This window comes from Puma concolor, chromosome B2 (assembly GCF_028749965.1).
Source record: "Puma concolor isolate L17-30 chromosome B2, mPumCon1.1.hap2, whole genome shotgun sequence".
Lineage (NCBI taxonomy): Eukaryota > Metazoa > Chordata > Mammalia > Carnivora > Felidae > Puma > Puma concolor.
The window spans coordinates 107709679-107730964 of record NC_141671.1 but is presented as its reverse complement, the minus strand read 5'-3'; the positions used below and the strand labels follow the sequence as shown (position 1 = coordinate 107730964).

General features: G+C 40.7%; 1 protein-coding gene and 1 non-coding gene across 3 annotated transcripts in view; both read left to right on the top strand.

Annotated features, from left to right (window-relative positions):
- Window positions 1-7223: 7223 nt before the first annotated feature.
- On the top strand, window positions 7224-7328 carry LOC112863051 (U6 spliceosomal RNA). The gene has a single exon (XR_015251772.1). It is a non-coding gene; the product is annotated as a U6 spliceosomal RNA (small nuclear RNA).
- A 9010-nt stretch (window positions 7329-16338) lies between these two features.
- Window positions 16339-21286, top strand: part of ROS1 (ROS proto-oncogene 1, receptor tyrosine kinase) — a 118684-nt gene continuing 113736 nt past the window's right edge. For both annotated transcript variants that reach the window (XM_086707673.1, XM_086707674.1), the window contains exon 1: window positions 16339-16939. In XM_086707673.1, the coding sequence (XP_086563799.1) occupies window positions 16817-16939 (123 nt within the window). In that variant the 5' untranslated portion in view covers window positions 16339-16816. The remainder of the gene's footprint in view (window positions 16940-21286) is intronic.

Sequence of the window (21286 nt, the reverse complement as noted above, 5' to 3'; positions counted from 1 at the left end):
GGAAAATAGTGAGTTCTTACTGTGAATTTTTGACATCAAAACTTTTCCCGTTTGATACCCATAGTCATCACCCACAAACATTTCTGTATCACCTGCAAGATGTGAGTGGAGCGAGGGTTTCATATTATCTGTTATCAGTTTACATTCTGACTTTTATTACACTGTATCAATTTAGAAGCTCTTGGCTAAGAATCAGAATAAGAAACTGAAAACTGAAAATGTCTTAACACAAATATGATCTCGCTTGAAGAAATCTGCAACTAGGTAGGTCCAGTGTTCCCTCAATTTTTCACTGCTATTTATATTAAAACGTGTTATGGAGTAAAATGCTAATTTGACATGAATTTTAAAACCAAAATTGGAGATACAAAGAAAATTTGAGCTCATAAGAAGCTCAAAACTCAAAGCTTAAGTCCAGTGATGGCCATTATCCCCCACTTAACTCATTAATTCTGCTTTGCTATCAGGGTTCTCCCAGGGAGAAGATTAAAAAACACAGGGCATGGAGATCTTGGGAACGTGGTGGTCTAAATTATGTTGTGAAATATATTTTTAGTAATGCTAAATTGTACTATTTAATATATTTAATAATATTTGAGTATATTATATATTATATTATTGAGTTAAAAATAATATATCATAAATTATATTTTAGTAATAATTAATTCAACAATTCAACTCAAAATTCAACAATTTAAATATAAGAATTAAGAATTTAAACATAATGATTTACAGATAACAGCAATTTATATAAATATGAATTATTTTATTTATTTTTTTAAAGTCTATTTATTCATTTTGAGAGAGAGAGGAAAAGAGTGCAGGTAGGGGGAGGAGCAGAGAGCCAGGGAAAGAGAGAGAGAGAATCCCAAGCAGGCTCCACACTGAGTGCAGAGCACGATGCAGGGTTCAAACTCACAAACTGTGAGATCATGACCTGAGCTGAAGTCAGATGCTTAACCGACTGAGCCACCCAGGCGCCCCAATAAATATTAATTATTTAAAAAAATTTTTTTTCAACGTTTATTTATTTTTGGGACAGAGAGAGACGGAGCATGAACCGGGGAGGAGCAGAGAGAGAGGGAGACAAAGAATCGGAAACAGGCTCCAGGCTCTGAGCCATCAGCCCAGAGCCTGACGCGGGGCTCGAACTCCCGGACCGCGAGATCGTGACCTGGCTGAAGTCGGACGCTTAACCGACTGCGCCACCCAGGCGCCCCAATGTAAGTTGTATTATTATAAACCCCCCCTTTTAGAAGGGGTTTGCAATCATTTTGCATTGTAAAACTTCTTTCTTTGTAGCGAAGGATACAATTGGAAACTTTGTCTGACAGACTTGTGCAATATTTGCAAATGCAGATCAGGTGATTTAATGAAGAACTAAATCTGAAGTCATGGTTTTCTGTTTCTTCATCCTCCCCGAGTTTAATTTTTTTTTTTTTCAACGTTTATTTATTTTTGGGACAGAGAGAGACAGAGCATGAACGGGGGAGGGGCAGAGAGAGAGGGAGACACAGAATCGGAAACAGGCTCCAGGCTCTGAGCCATCAGCCCAGAGCCTGACGCGGGGCTCGAACTCACGGACCGCGAGATCGTGACCTGGCTGAAGTCGGATGCTTAACCGACTGCGCCACCCAGGCGCCCCGTAAACTGCCTATATCATTTTAGTAGCCGTGAGAGCTTCTGAAAGAAAGCACTTGGCTCTCAGCTGTAATCTTTACTTGTAAGTGGTCAAAGTACTCTCTTTGAAAGTAGTTGAGGAGATTGAGAAACCTTTTGAGTTATATAAATAGCTAAAGAAAACAATGTGCAAACGTTCATAATTTGTGAGCAGGTAACCCATTTTATATTAGCAAAGGCTAGTTCACCATTCCAATTAAAATGACAAATTTATATCTCACTTCATAATAAACAAACTTATGTAGAGTTCACATGATGCTATAATATCTAAACTAGCAACCTGCAAACTTAGCCCTCTATTCCTGCAAACCTGTCCTTTTTCTCTTTAGAATTTATTACCATAAAACAACTGTGCACACGTTTTACCTGTGTACATCTGTTTAGTCCTTCTCTGGCCCCTATCCAAATAAGGGCAAGGATTTTGATCTGTTTGGTTTACTGTTGTCTTCATAGTGCCTTGCAGATTCTTTGGCAAATAGTAAGTACTCAATAACTGTCGAGTATTCATTTAACAAATCATTATGACCATTTCAACTGGACCAACCAGAGTATCTCAGGTGACAAAATTCTTTTTTTTTTTTTTTTAATTTTTTTTTTTTCAACGTTTATTTATTTTTGGGACAGAGAGAGACAGAGCATGAACGGGGGAGGGGCAGAGAGAGAGGGAGACACAGAATCGGAAACAGGCTCCAGGCTCTGAGCCATCAGCCCAGAGCCCGATGCGGGGCTCGAACTCACGGACCGCGAGATCATGACCTGGCTGAAGTCGGACGCTTAACCGACTGCGCCACCCAGGCGCCCCATCAGGTGACAAAATTCTTAAACAGGAAGAAATTTATTAAGAACTTACCACACGGCAGGTACTAAAACTTTGAGATTGAATCTGTTGTCCGCCTTTCCAGATGAAGACAGAAATGAAGTAACTGCCAAGGCCACTGAGCTCACAGGTGGAGCCAGGTTTGGATGTAGGCATACATGGGAGTCCATGTTCTAACTACTGTACTAGTTCCAGAAGATAGAAAAGGTGTGGGCTTTGGCTCTAGGGACCTGTGGTGGGGAAAGAGAAATGAAGTGCACTGGAACCTAATACCGTGTCTACCACCTCATAAACTCTCCATTGCCTGCTGTACCAAGAGCCTCTCTTTACCACTGCAATAATTTTTGAAGCAAGGAAATCTTAAGGATTCCCATTCTTCTCTTTCCTAGGTGAACTTTGATGTACTCTTGGGAGGACATTTAAGAACAATTTTTTTTAATGTTTTATTTTATTTTTCAGAGAGAGAGAGGGAGACACAGAATCCTGAAGCAGGCTCCAGGCTCTGAGCTGTCAGCACAGAGCCCGACACGGGGCTCGAACCCACAAACTGCGAGATCATTACTGGAGCCAAAGTTGGACCCTTAAACGACTGAGCCACCCAGGCGCCCCAAGGAGGACATTTTTAAGTCTGAAGCTGGTATTCAGAACTATTTGATTTTGTGCTCGGACTACGTAGTCATAAATGGTCAGTAATATAAGTGATTTAATTAGTAGTAGGGTTTCTTTTTTTCCTCCCCCTTTATTATTTTCTCAGTATGTGGGATAAGGCCACTGTTGGAGTTTTTCTCATGTCACTTAATAATTACAACTATGATCAGACGTTTCTTAAAATGTGTGACTGCATTAGAAGAAGCAAGTCCTGGGGCTTGGCTCTCATGGGTCAAAGTCTCTGTCTCCCTCCCTTACCTCCATCTCCTGTCAGTTCCCTGCCTTGGCGATAGATCGGTGATCTGCGATCTGCGATCTGATCTGCGTGGGTGCTTTCCTGACCTCCGCCCACCATCTGTCCTTAGGCAGTTGTTTTCTTTTCTCAGTCCTGTATTTCCTGCCTGGGGTAAGGGTTTGAAACGGCAGCAATTCTAGCCCAAGAGGATGGTGGCAGTGGGGGGTGTGGGGGACCATGTGCAGGGTCATTGGTGATGCTGTGTGATAAGGGATCCCTGGGCCTCAGCACCTCAGGGGCTGGAGAAACTTCATTGAGAACAAAGGTTGCAGCACTCTTGAGGGTGGGGAACTGTGAAAACCCTCCATAGACTCTGGCTTCTCTACCTCTGGAGGCTGGGAGCAGAGGAAAATTTTAGGAGCCTGACTTTGCATTTGAAAACCTCTTTATTACCAAAGCATTTCACTCCAGGGCTGGATTTGGGTAAAATGTTTAAACTGTCATCCAATATCCGGTCTGAACCACTGAAAATATCTTCCATGAAGACCTAATGTCTTTTAGCCTATGATCAGATTAAAAGGCTCAAAACTGCAAGTATTTGAGGGAATTAAATAAAAAGCAATACTTTTCTTGCGAACAAGGGTTAAGAAGGCACTGGGTGCCTGCAAGTAGTGGTGGGGGGATGTCCTTCGTCTATAGACAGCAGGGTCAGGACAAACCTTAGGGGTGTCAGCACTCTGAATGCAAAAGTGAGCCGTGGAGGCTAGTGGAGGTGATGGAGGATGTCCAGCCAGCAGCTAGTGCGTGGCGGGAACCAGGGGTCAAGGAGCACATTATTTGTGAAGATACTAACCTGCAGATGTCTATCCGAAGTTTATGGAGCCCCCGACTCTGGGCAGAAGCTCAATAAATGGCAAGTGAATCACAAGTTTAAAGGGAGAAATCCAGCCAAAATTGATTCTGTGCAGCCCTCATCTATGGAATGAGGAGGGTGCCTTAAATTCTAGCCGATGATAGGATTGAGAGCCCAACCTGGCGACACAAGTGAGTCAGCTGTTTGGAAGTTCACCTGAGAGGGGGTGGGGGCCATGGACACAGGGAGTCAGGGGAGCAGATGAGGGAGGGTGCTGTGAAATGTGTCTGAAGACTGCAATGGATGTACGACACGCTTATTGTAGTGTGTGGCTCATAGACAATACGGGAAATGGAGAAAATATCAAGAAACAGAAGGTTTTCTTAAAACACACACACACACACACACACACACACACACACACACACACACACACACACACACCCCACCACCACCACCACCACCACCTAGAGAAACATGTTTTGGTATATCTCTACCCATTTTTTTCTTTTTGTTTTTCATAATTGAGACAGTCTTAGAATACATAATAGAGATTTATGTACTTCTTTCTACCTAACATTATGGCACGGGTTTCCTTAAGCCATTAAAAACGCTTTATTACTCTGATTTTTCAGATTTTCTTTTCTCTAGTTTCTTTTCTTAATTTGTAGTAAAAATACAGTGTATGATAGCTATAACATACAAAATACATGCTAATCAACTATTTATGTTCTCAGTGAGGCTTCTGGTCGGCAGTAGGCTATTAGGAACTACGTTTTGGGGGAGGTAAAAGTTACGTGCAGATTTTTTGACTGTGGAAGGCTCCCGGTGCCCCTAACTCTCATGCCGTCCCGGGGTTAACTGTACCTGCAGAATTCTGGGCTGGTTTTTAATGACTGTTCAATAACTTATACAAAGAAGGAGTGACATGGGGCGCCTGGGTGGCGCAGTCGGTTAAGCGTCCGGCTTCAGCCAGGTCACGATCTCGCGGTCTGTGAGTTCGAGCCCCGCATCGGGCTCTGGGCTGATGGCTCAGAGCCTGGAGCCTGTTTCCGATTCTATGTCTCCCTCTCTCTGCCCCTCCCCTGTTCATGCTCTGTCTCTCTCTGTCCCAAAAATAAATAAACGTTGAAAAAAAAAAAAAAAAAAAAAGGAGTGACCACTTAAAAAACCAGCCTTTTTGAGTTTATGGCTTCTGAAAAAGCTCCAGAATGGCAGCAGCAGGGTATAGGCTCTGAACCACAATAGTAGCAATAACAGCAATGGTAATGAAATCCCCTGAGCACCTAGAGGTGAATAAAAGTTTGAAAGGAGACAAAAAACAAAACAAAACAAACAACCCCCCCCAAACAACAAAAACAACCCAGACCCCAAATTAAGCCTTTGCATTGTGATTTTATCTTTCATTATAGGAAGCAAAAGGCAGGCACTGATTGATCCCATTTCCATTTTCAAGCCTCAGGGGAGGAACGCAGAGGACAAGAATGTCAAATAACTCACTTTTGCATTTCAACCACCGAGGTCCCAGGCTAAAATGAAATTTTAATTTCATAATAATGTAGTAAAACGAAATTGCAGACTAGAAACTGAACTGTGTCTTTTTAAAAAAGTTTCCATTCCTCTAGGCTGGGACCTTGGTTCTTGAAACTCAAAAGCTAATTGTTTAATATTTTCCTTCTTTCATTCTGTAGCATCATCCCTTCCCTGAGGCATAGAGATGAGATGCACTGGGTGCAAGGAACTTACAAGAGAGACCCTGACTGTCCTCCCCCCCCCCCCACCATGCCACCAAATATCCCCCCCAGAGAAACAATTATTGCCCTGGTGATAACCAGTATATATCTTTGGGCCATTTTCATGTTTCAGCTTATGTGCCATGGTAGACAATGACCAGGTTCTAGCGGGCCTGATAAGGAGTAAGGGATGATGGCAGAGGTGGGTCATGAATAAGAATTCAAGGGCAAATTCTGAAGACCTTGAATATTGGTGTGGCCCCTCTTCAGTCTGGTAGTCTAACAGGTCATTGTTTGGAACTCCTTTTGATGACTGTAAAATTTCATTTCTCTGGAGTTATATGATACTGATGGAGTACAATTGAGTTTCAGAATGTACACTCTATATTTTCAATGAATATAATTTTAGAACTCAGGTATATTTGATCATATCAAATCAATGCTGTTGCTAATGAATTGTAAAACTCATTCTAATAAAGAAATAGCAGAGAAGTTTGTACTTAATGAAATTCCTCACAGTTAATATATTGTCCTAACTAAAGTTTGGATTGTATTGTGTGAGGACTGGTATTATTTAACTAAACTGTGGTAACTAAAATTTCTGCCTTTCAGGGGTGTCTTGCTGGCTTAGTGGGTAGAGCATGTGACTCTTGATCTCGGGGTCATGAGTTTGAACCCATGTTGGGAGTAGAGATTACTTAAAAAAATAATAAAATGTCTGCCTTTTAGAACGACGCAAATGATGACTGCCCACTTGGTGGCCGATTGTATTTTCCAAAGGTAGTGCAACAATCTCTTCCATTCTACATGTTCTTCTCAAATCTTGCTATTTTCACATCAAGAGGTGGGACCTATTTCCTTCTCCTCAATTCTGGGCAGTTTTATGACTCTCTGGCAACCAATAAAATGCAGCAAAGGTAACTATGACTTCTAAAGCTGAATCATAAAAGACAACGCAGCTTAGCACTGGAGCACTTGCACAAAATCTCTGAGTCACCATGTAAGCTCTCCAATTGCTTGGAGACCATCATGCTGGGAAGAAGTCCAAACAAGCCCATGCAGAGAAATCACCTGGAGAAGATATATGAATTGATTGAGATTCAGTATTATATTATTGGACTGTTAGATTGTTTCCAATCTCTTGATATAAGTAATTCCATAACAAATATCTTTGAACACAGTCCATTTTTCATGAGTGTAACTAAATGCCAGTTAAATTCCAAAAAACAGAATAAGCACAAAAACTTGAAATTGAAGGCTATTTTGTGCAGCACATATACTAAAACTGGAACGATACAGAGAAGATTAGCACGGCCCCTGCATAAGGATGACACACAAATTCATGAAACGTTCCACATTTTTTATTTGTTTGCAGTCTTTTTTAACAAATCATACTTTTTTTTTTTATATATGAAATTTATTGTCAAATTGGTTTCCATACAACACCCAGTGCTCATCCCAAAAGGTGCCCTCCTCAATACCCATCACCCACCCTCTCCTCCCTCCCACCCCCCATCAACCCTTAGTTTGTTCTCAGTTCTCAACAGTCTCTTATGCTTTGGCTCTCTCCCACTCTAACCTCTTTTTTTTTTTTTTTTTTTTTCCTTCCCCTCCCCCACGGGTTCCTGTTAAGTTTCTCAGGATCCACATAAGAGTGAAGCCATATGGTATCTGTCTTTCTCTGTATGGCTTATTTCACTTAGCATCACACTCTCCAGTTCCATCCACGTTGCTACAAAAGGCCATATTTCATTTTTTCTCATTGCCACGTAGTATTCCATTATGTATATAAACCACAATTTCTTTATCCATTCATCAGTTGATGGACATTTAGGCTCTTTCCATAATTTGGCTATTGTTGAGAGTGCTGCTATGAACATTGAGGTACAAGTGCCCCTATGCATCAGTACTCCTGTGTCCCTTGGATAAATTCCTAGCAGTGCTATTGCTGGGTCATAGGGTAGGTCTATTTTTAATTTTCTGAGGAACCTCCACACTGCTTTCCAGAGCGGCTGCACCAATTTGCATTCCCACCAACAGTGCAAGAGGGTTCCCGTTTCTCCACATCATCTCCAGCATCTATAGTCTCCTGATTTGTTCATTTTGGCCACTCTGACTGGCGTGAGGTGATACCTGAGTGTGGTTTTGATTTGTATTTCCCTGATAAGGAGCGACGCTGAACATCTTTTCATGTGCCTGTTGGCCATCCGGATGTCTTCTTTAGAGAAGTGTCTATTCATGTTTTCTGCCCAGTTCTTCACTGGGTTATTTGCTTTTTGGGTGTGGAGTTTGGTGAGCTCTTTATAGATTTTGGATACTAGCCCTTTGTCCGATATGTCATTTGCAAAGATCTTTTCCCATTCCGTTGGTTGCCTTTTAGTTTTGTTGGTTGTTTCCTTTGCTGTGCAGAAGCTTTTTATCTTCATAAGGTCCCAGTAATTCACTTTTGCTTTTAATTCCCTTGCCTTTGGGGATGTGTCGAGTAAGAGATTGCTACGGCTGAGGTCAGCCTGCTTTCTCCTCTAAGGTTTTGATGGTTTCCTGTCTCACATTCAGGTCCTTTATCCATTTTGAGTTTATTTTTGTGAATGGTGTGAGAAAGTGGTCTAGTTTCAACCTTCTGCATGTTGCTGTCCAGTTCTCCCAGCACCATTTGTTAAAGAGACTGTCTTTTTTCCATTGGATGTTCTTTCCTGCTTTGTCAAAGATGAGTTGGCCATACGTTTGTGGGTCTAGTTCCGGGGTTTCTATTCTATTCCATTGGTCTATGTGTCTGTTTTTGTGCCAATACCATGCTGTCTTGATGATGACAGCTTTGTAGTAGAGGCTAAAGTCTGGGATTGTGATGCCTCCTGCTTTGGTCTTCTTCTTCCAAATTACTTTGGCTATTCAGGGCCTTTTGTGGTTCCATATGAATTTTAGGATTGCTTGTTCTAGTTTCGAGAAGAATGCTGGTGCAATTTTGATTGGGATTGCATTGAATGTGTAGATAGCTTTGGGTAGTATTGACATTTTGACAATATTTATTCTTCCAATCCATGAGCAGGGAATGTCTTTCCATTTCTTTAAATCTTCTTCAATTACCTTCATAAGCTTTCTATAGTTTTCAGCATACAGATCCTTTACATCTTTGGTTAGATTTATTCCTAGGTATTTTACGTTTCTTGGTGCAATTGTGAATGGGATCAGTTTCTTTATTTGTCTTTCTGTTGCTTCATTGTTAGTGTATAAGAATGCAACTGATTTCTGTACATTGATTTTGTATCCTGCAACTTTGCTGAATTCATGTATCAGTTCTAGCAGACTTTTGGTGGAGTCTATCGGATTTTCCATGTATAATATCATGTCATCTGCAAAAAGCGAAAGCTTGACTTCATCTTTGCCAATTTTGATGCCTTTGATTTCCTTTTGTTGTCTGATTGCTGATGCTAGAACTTCCAGCACTATGTTAAACAACAGCGGTGAGAGTGGGCATCCCTGTCGTGTTCCTGATCTCAGGGAAAAAGCTCTCAGTTTTTCCCTGTTGAGGATGATGTTAGCTGTGGGCTTTTCATAAATGGCTTTTATGATCTTTAAGTATGTTCCTTCTATCCCGACTTTCTCAAGAGTTTTTATTAAGAAAGGGTGCTGGATTTTGTCAAAGGCCTTTTCTGCATCGATTGACAGGATCATATGGTTTTTCTCTTTTTTTTTTGTTAATGTGATGTATCACGTTGATTGATTTGCGAATGTTGAACCAGCCCTGCATCCCAGGAATGAATCCCACTTGATCATGGTGAATAATTCTTTTTATATGCCGTTGAATTCGATTTGCTAGTATCTTATTGAGAATTTTTGCATCCATATTCATCAGGGATATTGGCCTGTAGTTCTCTTTTTTTACTGGGTCTCTGTCTGGTTTAGGAATCAAAGTAATACTGGCTTCATAGAATGAGTCTGGAAGTTTTCCGTCCCTTTCTATTTCTTGGAATAGCTTGAGAAGGATAGGTACTATCTCTGTTTTAAACGTCTGGTAGAACTCCCCTGGGAAGCCATCTGGTCCTGGACTCTTATTTGTTGGGAGATTTTTGATAACCGATTCAATTTCTTTGCTGGTTATGGGTCTGTTCAAGCTTTCTATTTCCTCCTGATTGAGTTTTGGAAGAGTGTGGGTGTTCAGGAATTTGTCCATTTCTTCCAGGTTGTCCAATTTGTTGGCATATAATTTTTCATAGTATTCCCTGATAATTGTTTGTATCTCTGAGGGATTGGTTGTAATCATTCCATTTTCATTCATGATTTTATCTATTTGGGTCATCTCCCTTTTCTTTTTGAGAAGCCTGGCTAGAGGTTTGTCAATTTTGTTTATTTTTTCAAAAAACCAACTCTTGGTTTCGTTGATCTGCTCTACAGTTTTTTTAGATTCTATATTGTTTATTTCTGCTCTGATCTTTATGATTTCTCTTCTTCTGCTGGGTTTAGGCTGCCTTTGCTGTTCTGCTTCTATTTCCTTTAGGTGTGCTGTTAGATTTTGTATTTGGGATTTTTCTTGTTTCTTGAGATAGGCCTGGATTGCAATGTATTTTCCTCTCAGGACTGCCTTCGCTGCGTCCCAAAGCGTTTGGATTGTTGTATTTTCATTTTCGTTTGTTTCCATATATTTTTTAATTTCTTCTCTAATTGCCTGGTTGACCCACTCATTCGTTAGTAGGGTGTTCTTTAACCTCCATGCTTTTGGAGGTTTTCCAGACTTTTTCCTGTGGTTGATTTCAAGCTTCATAGCATTGTGGTCTGAAAGTATGCATGGTATGATTTCAATTCTTGTAAACTTATGAAGGGCTGTTTTGTGACCCAGTATATGATCTATCTTGGAGAATGTTCCATGTGCACTTGAGAAGAAAGTATATTCTGTTGCTTTGGGATGCAGAGTTCTAAATATATCTGTCAAGTCCATCTGATCCAATGTCTCATTCAGGGCCTTGTTTCTTTATTGACCGTGTGTCTAGATGATCTATCCATTTCTGTAAGTGGGGTGTTAAAGTCCCCTGCAATTACCACATTCTTATCAATAAGGTTGCTTATGTTTATGAGTAATTGTTTTATATATTTGGGCGCTCCGGTATTCGGCGCATAGACATTTATAATTGTTAGCTCTTCCTGATGGATAGACCCTGTCACTATTATATAATGTCCTTCTTCATCTCTTGTTACAGCCTTTAATTTAAAGTCTAGTTTGTCTGATAGAAGTATGGCTACTCCAGCTTTCTTTTGGCTTCCAGTAGCATGATAAATAGTTCTCCATCCCCTCACTCTCAATCTAAAGGTGTCCTCAGGTCTAAAATGAGTCTCTTGTAGACAGCAAATAGATGGGTCTTGTTTTTTTATCCATTCTGATACCCTATGTCTTTTGGTTGGCGCATTTAATCCATTTACATTCAGTGTTATTATAGAAAGATATGGGTTTAGAGTCATTGTGATGTCTGTATGTTTTATGCTTGTAGTGATGTCTCTGGTACTTTGTCTCACAGGGTCCCCCTTAGGATCTCTTGTAGGGCTGGTTTAGTGGTGACAAATTCCTTCAGTTTTTGTTTGTTTGGGAAGACCTTTATCTCTCCTTCTATTCTAAATGACAGACTTGCTGGATAAAGGATTCTCGGCTGCATATTTTTTCTGTCTAGCACACTGAAAATCTTGTGCCAGTTCTTTCTGGCCTGCCAAGTTTCAAAAGAGAGATCAGTCACGAGTCTTATAGGTCTCCCTTTATATGTGAGGGCACGTTTACCCCTTGCTGCTTTCAGAATTTTCTCTTTATCCTTGTATTTTGCCAGTTTCACTAGGATATGTCGTGCAGAAGATCGATTCAAGTTACGTCTGAAGGGAGTTCTCTGTGCCTCTTGGATTTCAATGCCTTTTTCCTTCCCCACTTCAGGGAAGTTCTCAGCTATTATTTCTTCAAGTACCCCTTCAGCACCTTTCCCTCTCTCTTCCTCCTCTGGGATACCAATTATGCGTATATTATTTCTTTTTAGTGTATCACTTAGTTCTCTAATTTTCCCCTCATACTCCTGGATTTTTTTCTCTCTCTTTTTCTCAGCTTCCTCTTTTTCCATAACTTTATCTTCTAGTTCACCTATTCTCTCCTCTGCCTCTTCAATCCGAGCCGTGGTGGTTTCCATTTTGTTATGCATTTCGTTTAAAGCGTTTTTCAGCTCCTCGTGACTGTTCCTTAGTCCCTTGATCTCTGTAGCAAGAGATTCTCTGCTGTCAGCTATACTGTTTTCAAGCCCAGCGATTAATTTTATGACTATTATTCTAAATTCACTTTCTGTTATATTATTTAAATCCTTTTTGATCAGCTCATTAGCTGTTGTTATTTCCTGGAGATTCTTCTGAGGGGAATTCTTCCGCTTGGTCATTTTGGATAGTCCCTGGCGTGGTGAGGACCTGCAGGGCACTTCCCCTGTGCTGTGGTGTATAACTGGAGTTGGTGGGTGGAGCCGCAGTCAGACCTGATGTCTGCCCCCAGCCCACCGCTGTGTCCACAGTCAGACTGGTGTGTGCCTTCTCTTCCCCTCTCCTAGGGGCGGGATTCACTGTGGGGTGGGGTGGCCTGTCTGGGCTACTTGCACACTGCCAGGCTTGTGATGCTGGGGATCTGGCGTCTTAGCTGGGGTGGGTAGGCAAGGTGCACAGGGGCAGGAGGGGCAGGCTTAGCTTGCTTCTCCTTAGGTGATCCACTTCAGGAGGGGCCCTGTGGCAGCAGGAGGGAGTCAGATCCGCTGCCGGAGGTTTGGCTACGCAGAAGCGCAGAGTTGGGTGTTTGCGAGGAGTGAGCAAGTTCCCTGGCAGGAACTGGTTCTCTTTGGGATTTTGGCTGGGGGATGGGTGGGGGAGATGGCGCTGGCGAGCGCCTTTGTTCCCCACCAAACTGAGCTCTGTCGTCAGGGGGCTCAGCAGCTCTCCTTCCCTTTGTCCTCCAGCCTTCCCGCTTTCTGAGCAGAGCTGTTAACTTATGACCTCCCAGACGCTAAGTCGCGCTTGCTGTCGGAACACAGTCCATAAGGCCCCTCCGCTTTTTGCAAGCCAGACCCCGGGGGCTCTGCTTGGCCGGCGAGCCGCCCCTCCGCCCCGGCGCCCTCCCGCCAGTCCGTGGAGCGCGCACCGCCTCGCCGCCCTTCCTACCCTCTTCCGTGGGCCTCTTGTCTGCGCTTGGCTCCGGCGACTCCGTTCTGCTAATCCTCTGGCGGTTTTCTGGGTTATTTAGGCAGGTGTAGGTGGAATCTAAGTGATCAGCAGGACGCGCGGTGAGCCCAGCGTCCTCCTACGCCGCCATCTTCCCTCTCCATGACAAATCATACTTTTTTTTTTTTTTTTTTTTTTTTTTCAAATTTTTTTTCAACGTTTTTATTTATTTTTGGGACAGAGAGAGACAGAGCATGAACGGGGGAGGGGCAGAGAGAGAGGCAGACACAGAATCGGAAACAGGCTCCAGGCTCTGAGCCATCAGCCCAGAGCCTGACGCGGGGCTCGAACTCTCGGACCGCGAGATCGTGACCTGGCTGAAGTCGGACGCTTAACCGACTGCGCCACCCAGGCGCCCTAAATCATACTTTTTAAGTTTGAGTGAAACCAACAAAAAGGATATAAGTTATATCTATAAAATTTTGAGATTAAATTTAGTGTTAAAATGCAAATAATAAGTGAAAAGTGTCCTCAGGGACTGTGTCATTTGTATTGTATTGTATTGATCTTATATATGTACAGTGTACCTAGAGGTAGCAAAATCAGAATTTTTATATTTCGTAATACATACATACCTAGTTAGTATCCAAAAAAAAAAAAAAGAATTGAAGGTGACTTCTTTATCACCCTCCCCCAATAAAGCTACATCAAGGAAGTACTTAGCGGTCCATTCTGTTAAGGAAGTAAATGTTACAAATATTATTTGTGCTAATGTGGCACAAGACATAGGTACCACAGTGAAGAAGATGACTTTCGTTAGAATGAGGAAATCCCTTAGACAAGGAAGTTTATTCTTTGACTTAAATGTGTATTTTGTGGAAAGATGGCCATTTTCCTCTGACCAAGAAATCAGAGGGTTGTATATTCTTTAATCTGCATTCTTTAAAATGGAGAGAATGGGGGCCCCTGGGTGGCTCAGTCGGTTAAGCGTCCGACTTCGGCTCAGGTCATGATCTTGCATCCGTGGGTTCGAGCCCCGCGTCGGGCTCTGTGCTGACAGCTCAGAGCCTGGAGCCTGTTTCAGATTCTGTGTCTCCCTCTTTCTCTGACCCTCCCCTGTTCATGCTCTCTCTCTCTCTCTGTCTCAAAAATAAATAAATGTTAAAAAAAATGAAAATAAAATGGAGAGAATGAACAAAGGCCAGGTGGCAAAGATCAGGTAGAAGTTTTTTCAAGACAACAAGCTTTAGGGGTCAATTCTGGAGTCAGTACTGTTTGTCTTTACGTTATAGAGCAGTTTCGTCAACATTTGCTCAAAGATGTTTAGCTTTAAAAAAAAAACCCGGGGCGCCTGGGTGGCTCAGTCGGTTGGGTGTCCGACTTCGGCTCAGGTCATGATCTTGCATCCGTGGGTTCGAGCCCCGCGTCGGGCTCTGTGCTGATGGCTCAGAGCCTGGAGCCTGTTTCAGATTCTGTGTCTCCCTCTTTCTCCGACCCTCCCCTGTTCATGCTCTCTCTCTCTCTCTGTCTCAAAAATAAATAAATGTTAAAAAAAATGAAAATAAAATGGAGAGAATGAACAAAGGCCAGGTGGCAAAGATCAGGTAGAAGTTTTTTCAAGACAACAAGCTTTAGGGGTCAATTCTGGAGTCAGTACTGTTTGTCTTTACGTTATAGAGCAGTTTCGTCAACAATTTGCTCAAAGATGTTTAGCTTTAAAAAAAAAACCCGGGGCGCCTGGGTGGCTCAGTCGGTTGGGTGTCCGACTTCGGCTCAGGTCATGATCTCGCGGTCTGTGAGTTCAAGCCCCGCGTCGGGCTCTGTGCTGACAGATCAGAGCCTGGAGCCAGCTTCGGATTCTGTGTCTTCCTCTCTCTGTGACCCTCCCCCGTTCATGCTCTGTCTCTCTCTGTCTCAAAAATAAATAAATGTTAAAAAAAAATAAATAAAATAAATGAAAAAAAAAAAACCAGGCATGTATTGCTCACAATGAGAACCTGGGGCCAATAAGAAAAGCTTGTTATGTTAGTATAATTTATTTAAGAAGACATGGTATAGAGCTATACGCCAACTAACTTGGATGTAAATTAAAAAAAAAAAAAGACACCCATCATATTGGATTAGGGCCCAAAGCAATTACCTAATTTTTTTTTTTTATTTTTTTTTTTCAACGTTTATTTATTTTTGGGACAGAGAGAGACAGAGCATGAACGGGGGAGGGGCAGAGAGAGAGGGAGACACAGAATCGGAAACAGGCTCCAGGCTCTGAGCCATCAGCCCAGAGCCCGATGCGGGGCTCGAACTCCCGGACCGCGAGATCGTGACCTGGCTGAAGTCGGACGCTTAACCGACTGCGCCACCCAGGCACCCCATCATTTTTTTTTTATTATTAAAGTTTTTTTCAAAGTTTTGTTTTTTTAATTAAAAAGAAAAAGAAGATGAAGATGAAGACAAAGGCGAAGAAGAAGAAGAAGAGGAAGAAGAAGGAGAGGAAGAAGAAGAAGAAGGAGAAGAAGAGGAGGAAGAAGAAAACATGGAAGTTTGGGGTACCTGGGTGGCTCAGTAGATTGAGCGTCTTTCTTCGGCTCAGGTCATGACCTCACTGCTCAAGAGTTCGAGCCGGCTCTGTGCTGAAAGCTCACCGCCTAGAGTCTGCTTCAGATTCTGTCTCCGTCTCTCTGACCTTCCCCTGCTAGCGCTCTGTCTCTTTCTCTGTCTCAAATATAAAATAAAACATAAAGCAAATTTAGGAAAAAAGACATGGATACTTAAGTCATAAGAAAAAACAGCAAACACAAAACTATCTGGCCTTAACGAGTTAACCCCCAGCAATCTAAAAAGTAGCTCTCCAGAATGACTCACTTCTGTACCTTGTGGATTTGAAATTCTTAACTTTATCTTGATGTCTGACTCATTGAAATTGTACAGTATTTCCTTTTCAAGAGAGCTACACTTGTACATATCTTAGAGAGTGGCTAGTTTTAGCTCTCTGTCTCAATAGCCTTGATAAGGCAGTATTTTAGTTAATATGTAGTGAAGTTCTCAAAGTGCGCTAACAAACTTCCTTGTCTTTACTCACCCTCCGAGTATTTGTCTATTAATTTCAGCTTTATTTGCTTTTTAATTTCAAAATATGTATTTCAAAGGGTTCTGTTTCCCCCCCCCCCCCCCGTAGCATCGTTTGATTCTATTTTTCTGATAATTCTTCATTATAATAGTGTCACCGCTGGCTAAAGCGTAGACGGTCCAAACCCAGTTTCCTGTGTAGCTGAACCAACCTCAGAGAAGTGAAGGGGTGGATGATCTCGAGTGTTCCGGTTTCAGACTGCGCACGTGTCACACGCTTGCTGAAATGCAGTTTGCGTTTTCTACGTGGTTTCCTTCCCCCTGCGAAGCGCACTTCTAAGCTCTAACCTTTAGACAGCAGGTGATCTTCTTTATGAGAGTAAAGGGAAACGAAATTATGAAACAGCTGCTCTGTGAATGTTACAAGCTGTCTACGATTCAAAGGTCTAAAGCAAAAGACGTAAATATTATTTTATAAGGCAAAGATATTCTAACATGTCAAAAAAAAAAAAAACAAAAACCCCAAACTCCACCAGCCACCCTTTCAACTGAAACTTAAAGAACCGATGTAGTGAAATGGAGAAAATGAGAACAGTCGCCTGAAAGTCGCCATTGGTGAAGTGATGAAGAACATTTCCTGGCTTGGTCCGAAACTTGTCAGTTTTGTGAGTCTTGGCTGCATATGGATTTCTGTGGTACAGTGTACAGTTTTAAACAGCTGCCTAAAGTCATGTGTGACTAACCTGGTAAGTTTTGCTGGTCTAATATTTGTCTTTGCAGGAACTGGAACATGGAAAATTCAGCTTGTTGCAAATGAGTGAGGTATTTTTTCTTTATGAGAGATATTCTCCTAAGTAAGAAGTGGTAGCGAGGCCAGAAAGATTCTTTTTCCAAAATAAATTAGGGATGTTTTTAATTACAGAAGGTAGGGGAGCTATTTTAGTTCTTTAAGTTATCTGTTCATAGATTTGTGCGTGTGTGAGGAGGCATAGGACTTGGGTTACAGAGGCTTCAATGTAATAAATTTTGCATGCTTTAAAAGTATCAATTTAAACTCATTTATTACAAAACTGTTTGTTTGTCTTGAAGTCAGAAATAGGTTTGGCCACAGGGCAATGCCTACTAGCTGCAGATGGCAGGCAGTACTGTTTATATTGTGGATGGATGGAGGTATCGGCAGGTGGATGCCCAAGGAAGCAGATACAGATGCCATATAGAACAACATTTTATTTGAAAAGCAAGAATCATTTTTAAATTGCTTTACTTCTGTCTGTGCATTTGTAATTTTTTTCAGTTATGAGTGTTTTGGTTAGAAAATTTATGTTTTCCTTCTCATTTCCGGGTGTCGCCCTTCCTATATACATTGTTTCATATCTTTCAGTTATTGTGACTCAGTTGTCCTTAAAACAGCCACTGAATCAACCGTAAAAACTAAATACATTCTAGCCACGGAAAGATGCACCCTTCTTATGTAAAGACAAAGGAAATAGCAAGAAAGCTTAAAAGGTTATACTGCTTATAGTCCTACTTTTTAGAATAATAAAAGTACCAAATACAGTACTCATTGTCATGTTAAAGTATTGGAGGTAGAAATCCGTGGCAGATAAAAAACAGATTTATTCATGTTACGCTCTTCTGGCTTCATTTAAAATATAGTTTAAAACACTACCTAAGCTTGCTATGGATAGTAGCACTTTTTAAAGAAGTTTGGTATTTTATACAATTCATTGTTGAAGACTTCATTGCCATTAATGTAGAATTGTATGCTTTAGGTTTTTACAGTTGTCATCCAAACTTAAAAATGGAAGAATAAGACTATTAAATGTTTTCTTTACTAAAAAAATTAAACATTTTCTCTGATTATAATAAGAACATATACTCATTGTAAAATATTTATAAGATACAGAAGAAATAGAGAATAAAGAAAAGAGTATTCTTTCTTCTAACATGTATGTAATTTTACATACAGTTGGGCACTCACCTTTTCCATTTAACATTACATTGTAAGTTTTTCCTATATCCTGAAGTTTTTATGGAAACAAGATCTTGAATATATTTAGAATATTTCCATCTGATAAATGTACCACCATAATTTGTTAATTTCCCCACACTATCAAAACTGATGTTGGTTGCTTCCATGATTGTAGCCTCCTGTTTATTTGTTTTATTTTTTTTTCTTTTATTTTTCAGTTAGGTTTAGTTTTCTCTTGCCTTTGTGTGGGCTCCTTTGGTCTCAGGCAGTAGGAGTGGACAGTTTGTTCCTTGTTGCACTGCCTTCCGTTTACCACCTACAGACAAAGGCACAGCTGATATGGTGGCGGCTGCAAGAGACACGGTCTGCCAATTTCACTGGTGGCTGTAATAAATGTTCTCCATCTGGGCCTCCCACACAGGACCTGGAGTGACAAAAGCTAGGTGAATAAACAGTGAGCATAGCCATGGATCAGGGGAAAGGATATGGAAAGTGCTGGAGTTTATTATACTGTGTGAATTTTTTTGTGCTCCATTCTTTTAGCCTGGACATTGGCTGTGAAGGTAAAATCTTTGATGTCACTGGGTGGTTCTTGATAGTGAGGCATCTTTGCCATTTAAAAAGAAACACGATGTCTGGTCCAAAGGAATGTTAGAATTGCTGTCCATTAATGCACAAATCATAGTTCTACGCATGAACAGGAGTATTTTACATCAGTAGGGGGATCTGTGTGTGTTAGTTGAGTGTGTTAACTAACTTGACATTTTTGAGTTATATGTGCCTGTGCTGCAGAGAACAAAAATTAGTGGTCTTCAGAACCCTAGTATTGTGGGATCCTTTATGAAAGAGAGACAAAAGGGACTTATGGTCAAATAACTTATGGAAATGCTTTTTGCCAGCTTTTTGTAGATTCACAGGCCACAACAATATATTAATGGATTTGTTTAATCATAGTTTTCTGATCTTCTTTGGCAACAAAACTTTTTTTTTTTTTTTTTTTGAGTAACAAGTCCCAACAACTGAGGAACTGCTGTTGAGAAATGCTGTTAGAGGCATCAATTCAACTCAATAAAAGACTGTTAGAAACAGTAGAGTTCAGAAGTTTATCCTGTTTAAAAAAGCACAAACATCAGTACCTTTCTCGTATATTGATATATAACTTTATAACAAGATAATAGAACAATCCAAACATTCCATAAAATATCCAGAAATTAGCACCATTTGTATTGGTGTGCAAATGGGCAGACCAGTAAAACAGAAGACAGTCTAGAAATTAAACCAGGCACTTAAGGGTGTGGGGAATATGATAAAGATGGCAATTCAGACCAAAGTAGAGCTATTTATTTAGAACAAAAAATACCTTCCTTCAGTAGGTGAATGGATAAGTAAATTGTGGCACATCCAGACAAGGAAATATTATTCAGAGCTAAAAAGAAATGAGCTATCAAGCCATGAAAAGACATGGAGGAAACTTCAAGGTATATACTAAGTGAAAGAAGGCCAATCTGAAAAGACTACATACCGTATGATTCCAACCACATGACATTTTAGAAAAGGCAAAACTATGGAAGCAACAAAAAGACCTGTGGTTGTGAGCAATGGGTTTGTACGTGGTGGTGGTGGTGGTGGGGTGATGAATAGAGCACTGAGGATTGTTAGAATAGTGAAAATACTCTGTGTGATACAGCAATAGATATACGTCACTATGTATTTGTCTAAACCCACAGAATATATGACTCCATGAGTGAGCTCTAAGGCACGCTACGGACTTGGAGTGATTATATTGTGTCCATGTAGATTTATCCTTAGTAAAAATTGTACTCTTCTGATGAGTGATATTGATAACAGGGGGAGACTATGCATGTGTGGGAGCAGAAGGTATTTGGGAAATCTCCATACCTTAATCTCAATTATGCTCTAAATCTAAAGCTGCTCTAAGATAAAGTCTTTAAAAAAAGTTTAAACAAAATTTTAAAAACCTAACTACAATACTGATTCAAAATAGATTCAAAATAGATTCCAGGAGGTATTAAAAAATAGTGTGCTTTAAAAAAGTAGTGTGATTTAAATATACACAAATAACAAAAAGAAAACAAAACTTTACCCCATAGAAATTTTAGCATAAATTATGGAAGAATATTTCTACAATCTTGAAGTGGGAATGCCTTAGGAAGCCTGATTCAAAAATATGCATTATGTTGGCAAAGATGAAAAACATTTATAGTTGGCAAAGTTGGGATAAACCAGCACTCTCATGTACAATTGCACATCAAGAAATGTATCTGAGATTATTACTTAACTAACCAAAGGTACATCTGCAAAAAGCTGTTTACAGCATGTTTGCACATAACATTACCACTAGATTTCCAAGTTCCTGGTACTGTACTATTATAACTAATACATTATTATTTGAGTCCTCGCAGAGTTTTGTGAACTTAATGTTATCTCATTTATGTCTCTGATGAGAGTACTAAGTTTAGACAGCACAGGTGACTTTGAAAATATCACATCACAAGCAAGTGTTGCATATGGGACTAAAAGGCAGACTATTCTGCATTTACCAGGGTTGAAAGTATGGAAATGATATTAGTTCTGGCTGAGGTGGGCAGAATAGACAAGGTTGTGCCCAGAAGTAGGTATGGGTTAAGAAGATTTGAGATCCAGGACTGGGATTGCGTGTTTTAAGCAGATCACTGGAATAGATGGAGCTAAGGTAAACTGGTAAGGATCCTAACTGTAAAGTAAGGAACATGAATTTGGTGAAGATTATAGAAGGTGTTGTGCTTTGGTTAAGAGCACAGGCTCTGGAGACAACTTTCAGATCTCTAAATTTTAACTCTTGGGCAATTTGCTAAACCTCCCTGTGTCTCAGTTGTACAATGGAGTTAAAAATAATGCTTACTTAGTAGGGCTGTTGAGATGTTGAATGAGATTTAGTGTAAAACACCTTGTAGAGTGCCTGGAACATAGGAGCCACTCACTGCATGGTGGCTATAATGATGATGAAGAGTGGGGTGGAGAATACCATGAGATTAGAGAAGTGTGTTGACAAACTCTGTTTCATCAGAACCCTATAGACCTGACTCATGAGGCTACCTTGCCCAATACCACTTGATGGGCT